General features: G+C 40.3%; 1 protein-coding gene across 2 annotated transcripts in view; it reads right to left on the reverse strand.

The window, feature by feature from the left end:
• The window catches only part of LOC102209324 (uncharacterized), a 24717-nt gene extending 21335 nt beyond the window's left edge, over positions 1-3382 (reverse strand). For both annotated transcript variants that reach the window (XM_013915047.1, XM_013915045.1), the window contains exons 1-2: positions 3149-3382; positions 1419-1607 (exon numbers count right to left, since the gene is read on the reverse strand). In XM_013915047.1, coding sequence (XP_013770501.1) covers positions 1419-1607; positions 3149-3254 — 295 coding nt within the window. In that variant the 5' untranslated portion in view covers positions 3255-3382. The remainder of the gene's footprint in view (positions 1-1418; positions 1608-3148) is intronic.
• Between the last annotated feature and the right edge of the window lie 3612 nt (positions 3383-6994).

The following is a 6994-nucleotide window of genomic DNA, read 5'->3' on the forward strand; positions in this document are numbered from 1 at the left end:
GCTGCAGCCGAGATTAGAGGAAACAGCAACCGAAATAAAGTGTTAAAAGAGTAAATATGTGGTCGGGTCCATCATTCATGTTCTACATCCTCAAAAGTAAAAAAAAAAAAAAGTGCAGTATAATATGCACATAGAATATAAAGTTGTTCCACATTAACCTCCTAAGACCTGAACTCTTCCACGGCATGCATTTTTAATTTCTCTTTTATATTTGGGCATATTGGGACCTGATGAATGTAAAAACAAAGAATTAAAAGATTTTTTTAACCTAATTTTTGTTTCTAAGAAAAATGAGAGCCACGTATGAGGATATTGATTTAAAATTTCGATAGAACAGTAGCAGTATAATGTCCTCGTAAGTGGATTTCAGGCCCTTGTAGAGTGAAATTGAGTATTTTGGTCTAAAAAAAATGAACATATGATGTCCACATATGTGGATGCCAGGTCAAAGGAGGTTCAATATCCATCAGTGTGTATTCATCAGCACCTGTGACAGTCAGAGTTGTTCCAGGTAAACTACTCTTCCATTCAAAGCTTTGTGTTTTGAATTTGAAGTGATACTCGGCTGAATCACTCTCTGTCAGGTCTCTGATTCTCAGAGTGGAGCGTCCTCTCTCTCTTTCAGTCACCTCAACACGACCTGCATACTGGGAGTCTTCTCTGAGGTCCTCAGATCCACGACCAGAACGGAACCAGGACTTTGATTGGATTGAACTTTCATAACTGTTGTAAGTACAAGAAATGTCCACTGATGATCCTTTGAATGCACAGATTCTTCTGTTACTGTAATTCACTCTGTTGCATGAATCACCTCGGACACCTGAAACATAAAATGATATTTAAGTCAGATTAAAGTAAGTAATCACAGTGAGTTTGACTGTTTTTATTCAGATGTATGTAATGACTCTATGAGATGGTTTTATGTAACTGAAATAAACTCACACACTGAAGGAGAGGAGAAATCTCTTACAGCACAGGAGTAGCTATCGGAAGGATTCAGATTGGCTGAATACCGATACTGGTTTCTACTAGAAATCTTGTGTCCATTTTTGTACCAGATGTAGGAGGGATGATAATTTAGTCGACAACTGCTCTGACAAGTCAGTGTTGCCCAGTTGGAATTAGATGATGTTTCCACGTGTACCTGAAGAGCTGAATATGTGAAGAAATAAAATCAGAGCAGAAACTTAGACATCTATTATCCATATCCAAACACACACAGTCATGTTCATAACAATTTCTGACTGATGTGTAATTAAAAATGTTACCTGTGACAGTCAGAGTGACTCCAGGTAAACCAGTAAAATGTTTCTGGTTTGTTTCAAACCTGAACTTGTACACAGCTGAGTCGCTCTCTCTCAGGTCTCTGATTGTCATAATAGTGCAGCTCTTCCAGTCAGAACTGTACGACACTCGACCTGCATACACTGGGTCTGTTTTCAGATCTTCAGGGTTATAATTGTTCCCTTTAGTGAACCAAACTCTTTTTAACACATTTACTCTTGAAGGGTGTTTGAAGGAGCAGCTTATGTCCACTGTTGATCCTTTTACAGCACAGATCTGAGTAGAAGTGTAAGTCACTGCATAATCATTCTGACTCTGTACCACTGTAACACAGAACACATCAGAAACTAGATTAATGACAACAACAAACATATTGTTTCAGTAAAAGTTCTGAGAACCTTTTCTCAGAATAAGCAGCACAGATTTATTGTTCCTTAAAAAAATTGTTATCATACATATGGTATTAAGTATTTAGGAAGGTATTTTTGTTGCTGTTGTTCTTGGTGTTTACATATGAGAGATCATCTGTCCATTCAGAAGTCTTCATCCAGTCAATTTCTGAGTGAGTTAATGATGTGATTTTTGGTAAATGGCCTGTATTTATATAGCGCTTTACTAGTCCCTAAGGACCCCAAAGCGCTTTACACATCCAGTCATCCACCCATTCACACACACATTCACACACTGGTGATGGCAGCTACATTGTAGCCACAGCCACCCTGGGGCGCACTGACAGAGGCGAGGCTACCGGACACTGGCGCCACCGGGCCCTCTGACCACCACCAGTAGGCAACGGGTGAAGTGTCTTACCCAAGGACACAGCGACCGAGACTGTCCGAGCCAGGGCTTGAACCGGCAACCTTCCGATTACAAGACGAACTCCCAACTCTTGAGCCACGATCACCCCATTTTTCTTTGAAAACAAGTCTTTGCAGGCTGTGAGAATGAGTCAAAACAGTAAGTACATCCATCCATTCGCTGGCAGGGGGCTGCAGCCTATACCAGCTGTCTTACGGCAAGAGGCAGGGTACACCCTGGACAGGTCGCAGGTCTGTTGCAGGACTAACACATAGACAGAGATAACCATTCACTCACATTCTCCCGCATTCACACCTATGGGCAATTTCGTGTTTCCAATTAACCTATCCCCACTAACTGCATGTCTTTGGACTGTGGAAGGAAGCCAGAGTACCCGGAGAGAACCCACGCAAACACGGGGAGAACATGCAAACTCCACACAGAAAGACCCCGGCCTGACGGTGGAATTAAACTCAAAACAGTAAATCAGTAAACCAAAAACAAGATAATAATAATGGTATCTGTGGGTTTGGTATTACAAATATAACAATTTGAATAATACATCCATTACAGAAATATGACAAAATGTTGTCAAATGTTGTCTATGTAAAATAAATTGCAGTGGCATGAAAGGGCCATTATATAGTGTAGTAAATTATTCAGGTGACATACAAATTTCGCTGTGTGCCTAGAATTTATCTCACAATATAATCTACAAAACATGTTTAGGAACCAGGAACATGTGTTTGTGCAAAAAACAAAGAAAAGAAAAGAAAAGAAAAGAAAAGAAAAGAAAAGAAAATGGCTGGGAATTCACTTTCTGTTTATCTGTTAGTTTCTGTTAAGAAACTTCAACCCAAGTTAAAGCAGCCTGAAAATTGTATTTGTCCATTAAATGCAGTGGAGACAATAAATAAAAAAAACTTTTCTACAATCTATATTCAGTTGCAGTATTGGAAATGCAAACCTTTAACAGCTATGTGCTGCAGATGGTGTGGTGTAAAAACCAATCAAAAACAGTTCAGTTGTGATCTACCTCAAGACTGAATTACTATTACAGAATTACCTGGCAGCGAGAGAAGGAAGAGAACCAATCCAGTTGCTGCTGCAGTTGAACTCATGGCTGCTCCTCTCGTCTCATAAATCCCATCAGCAGGTAGATCACACAACATGTAACATGATGTAAACCAGCCACGATTTCTGCCAGTGTTGAAGATGCTGTCTCTGAAGACCGTGCTCTCTGTGGTTGGAAAATGTAACAGAGTTATCTGGCTGTCTTCCTTCCTCTGTACATGCTTAACATGCATGAACAGACTTTAAACCTGTAAACCCCCGCGCTTAAATAAAGAAGTGATTCTCTCACAACACTTTGCATGCAGCTTTATGTTCTTAAAATATCACCTTAAGAAAAAAAAAGGACTGCCTCTGATACAACTGCTGAGGACAATAGAAAACATTTTAACATGAGTCTTTTTGAAGACTTCAAGCCTGACTTTATTAATGATCATTTTGGAAACTGGGCCATGAATAGATTTTAATTTAATTTGTGTTCATGGGTTCAAGTTCAGTTTAAATCTCTTTAGAGCTGTTTTTGTCCAGAAGGAAGATAATAACTGCTGAGTGGAATCCTAACAGTTCAGTAATAGGACGGCTAAAAAAGTATGCTAGGTATAGCTAATATACTGATAGAGTTTTAAATGACTAAAAAATGTTCTTTGGCAAGCTAGGCTAACCCTTAAAACAAGTTTAAGTAGGGATGTTTTGTTACCCCCACTTCTGTGTGTAGTGTGGCTGGTAAAAGTGAGGGTAAACAATACCCTGATGCAAAAAGGAAACAAGAGAAGAAGAAAGTGTACTTTATTGGACCCCGTGGGGAAAATCCCTCTCTGCATTTAACCCATTCACTCAGTGAAGCAGTGGGCAGCCACTGGGCGCCCGGGGAGCAGTGTGTAGGGACGGTACCTTGCACAGGGGTACCTCAGGGTAGTTGTTCAGGGGAACCGAACCCCCGACCTTCCGATCATGGGGCCACCACTCTACCTACTGAGCTATCCCTCCCCTACAGAAAGAATCACTAAGTGCCCAGCAAAGTTAAAATTGATGCAGCAAAGCTGATGGGAAATTGGGGATTGCATAAACTAGAGACTAGACTCAGACAATATTTAAGGATCTTCTGCCAGCTCTGTCACAGCCCCACAGCCATGTGCCTTGCTTTCTGCCTTGAATTCTTAGTTATTATAATCAAGAGTGAGTTATGTGTTGTTATCTTGTTATTTCTCTGTAGGAAGTTTAGATTAAGATGCCACGTCAATACTTGCCATCTCACATATTGATGTGCAGTTTAAATATTGATGTGGTGGGAAAGAAGGTTTGCTGTGTCTCACAAGCATGCACAAGGTTACAGGAGACAGGCAGCAGCACCCTGACTGCCAAGTTTCAGGATGAAATCCCTGGACCCAGTGTCATTACCCTACACTGCTGCAATGTGTTACTTTAGTGCAAAGTCTTTATAAAATCAAGGAGACTGTGGTAGAAGATGATTGTTTTCTAAAGCTCTAGCAATGTTTTGAATCCAAGAAGTCCAACAAATGCAGTGCCTCCAAAAAGCTGTTAAATGACTCTTCTAAAAGATTCAGTATTCAGCAAAGGAGTAAATAATGCAGTGGGGTTTTGAGTTCTTAATCACACAAAAGTTATATTCAAAACCCTTGTTATGAATCCTGATTCTGTTTAAACTGCTACCTCGGTTAGAGGACTGCACGGTTAAGATGCAACCACAACATCTAAAATTGCTCAACAGTTCTCTTTTGCCACAAAGATTACATAAACCTTTTCACCAGGGGCAAACCAGAGCACAGGATCAGAAAATGAAACCAGCAGATACAGAACATTGCAGCTCAAACCAGCCCCTGAATACTGTGGTTAGTAAAAAAGTGGTAACTGGTGTGGCAGCTGGAGCCTGTTAACACGAGGGCTTCACTTGCAGGTGGAGCAACCACAAAGCCAGCCAGACTCGCCTCCTGAGAGAGAAAGAGGAAAACAAAATACATGCCTGACAGTCAACAGGACCAAAAAGATCAGTGGGTGTGTGTGGGTGTTCCTGTGCTCCGTGCAGGTCTGAGAGCCACATCAGTGTTCTTCTTCAAAGCTGTGTTCGTACCTCTCATCAGTTAAGAACCTGCTCAATGACGGACTTATGATCTGCAAAGGGCACTGGGACCTCCTGATGAAATCCACAGTGTGTGTAGATTAGTTTATTAACAGGTGACACATAACAGAAAAGACTAAGTCAGGTATGTGCTGACTCAGCAAGGACTCTATAAAAAAAGTGAAACACAATACCGGAGAGTTTTCCTTTAAATTTTCACCTGGTGCCTGTGAACTGTTCATTCTTTTAAATGCTTTGGATTCAGTTTAACTCAGTTCAAGTTTATTTAGAAAGCACCAAATCAAAGGTCCCCTCAATGACCTTTGTACTGTAAGGTAAAGACTCTTAAGTAATAAGGATCACAGTGGGCTCATTACTAAGGCATTACAGCTGTCACTGCTTATTTTCTAACATTACACAGAGCAACATGCCAAGCACACGTATGTGTATCATGACAGATACACATCAGTACAGCCTCTGCACTCATTAGATGCAACTAATACTTGTCTGAAATCTAAGATTAATCTTCACACCAATGATTTCTTCTGATCTTGAAAATGTTATTTTTACAGTTCAGTTCAGTGACTGTGAGCTAAACACACACACACACACACACACACACACACACACACACACACACACACACACACACACAGACAAATGCACTCACTCTCCTTTGCTGAAGTGTGTGAGTGTCCTCTTGTGTTCATAACGATGTCCTGCAGTGTTGCAGATATATTTCAGCCAGAAATGATCACCTACACAGCTCTGATTTCTTCCTCTGCCACCGATGAAAGACAGCATGGATGTGCTGTAGGTGTCATTATGTGTATTTAATATGAAGCCATCATTTAGCAGTCTCAAAGGATTAATTACTAATGAAGCTGCTTGTGACCATTATCATTTACACGTGTCATTGTCCACCCGAGATTTACTTGTTCTTTTAATGACTCTGATTCTGACTGAAATGAAAATGAATACATTATACAGATATGAATACAGCTGGTTTTATTTGGACCTTTCACAAAACACTGTTATGGTAAAAATGGCCTGTATTCGTATAGCGAAAAGCTGCTCAGATGACAGTGTCATCAAATGAAAGTAGCTCAGGATGCAGAGCGGGTCATCTACATCAGAAGGTTGGTGGTTTGGTGCCTGGCTGCTCTCAGTCTGCATGCCAAATATCCTTACACTTCCTTCAGAGTATAAATGTGTATGAATAGAAGGCATTTACGCTTTGAAAAAAAAGTGCTTGTCTGAACAAATGTGAACGAAGCAAATTGTATGAAGCATTTTGAGTGCTCTGATAGAGTAGAAAAGTGCGCTATAATAACCAGTCTATTTACTATTTAGCAAGGACAGCAACCACAAAAAACAGGAAGATGTAGCATGTTCATAAACAGGGATTATACTGGCAAAGGACGAGTTGATTCCTAAACTAAAAGCTGGAAGAGAAAGTGGAGACGTGTCTTTTTGAAACTAAAAAAGAAGCAGAGTGCTTTGGGTTGATAAGAACATGCTTGTATAGCGGGCTGCCAAGAAAATACAATAAAATTAGGAAAAATGTCACCAAACTAAATCAAAAGTAAAAGAAGGCTGTAGAGCCAAGCAGAACAAAGCCATAAAACAGAATGCTTTGTAGCACATGAAAAGATGTGCATGTCAACAACCTACATTGGTGGAAGGGAAGCTTTAACACAAAGTCCAATGAAATTGCAGGTTCGGTTTGCAGGGTGAGGTGCATTAATTAAGAAAGCAATAAAA

The sequence above is a fragment of the Pundamilia nyererei genome, unplaced genomic scaffold (genome assembly GCF_000239375.1).
Source record: "Pundamilia nyererei isolate P.nyererei 1_Seehausen unplaced genomic scaffold, PunNye1.0 scaffold00250, whole genome shotgun sequence".
NCBI classification, from domain to species: Eukaryota; Metazoa; Chordata; class Actinopteri; order Cichliformes; family Cichlidae; genus Pundamilia; species Pundamilia nyererei.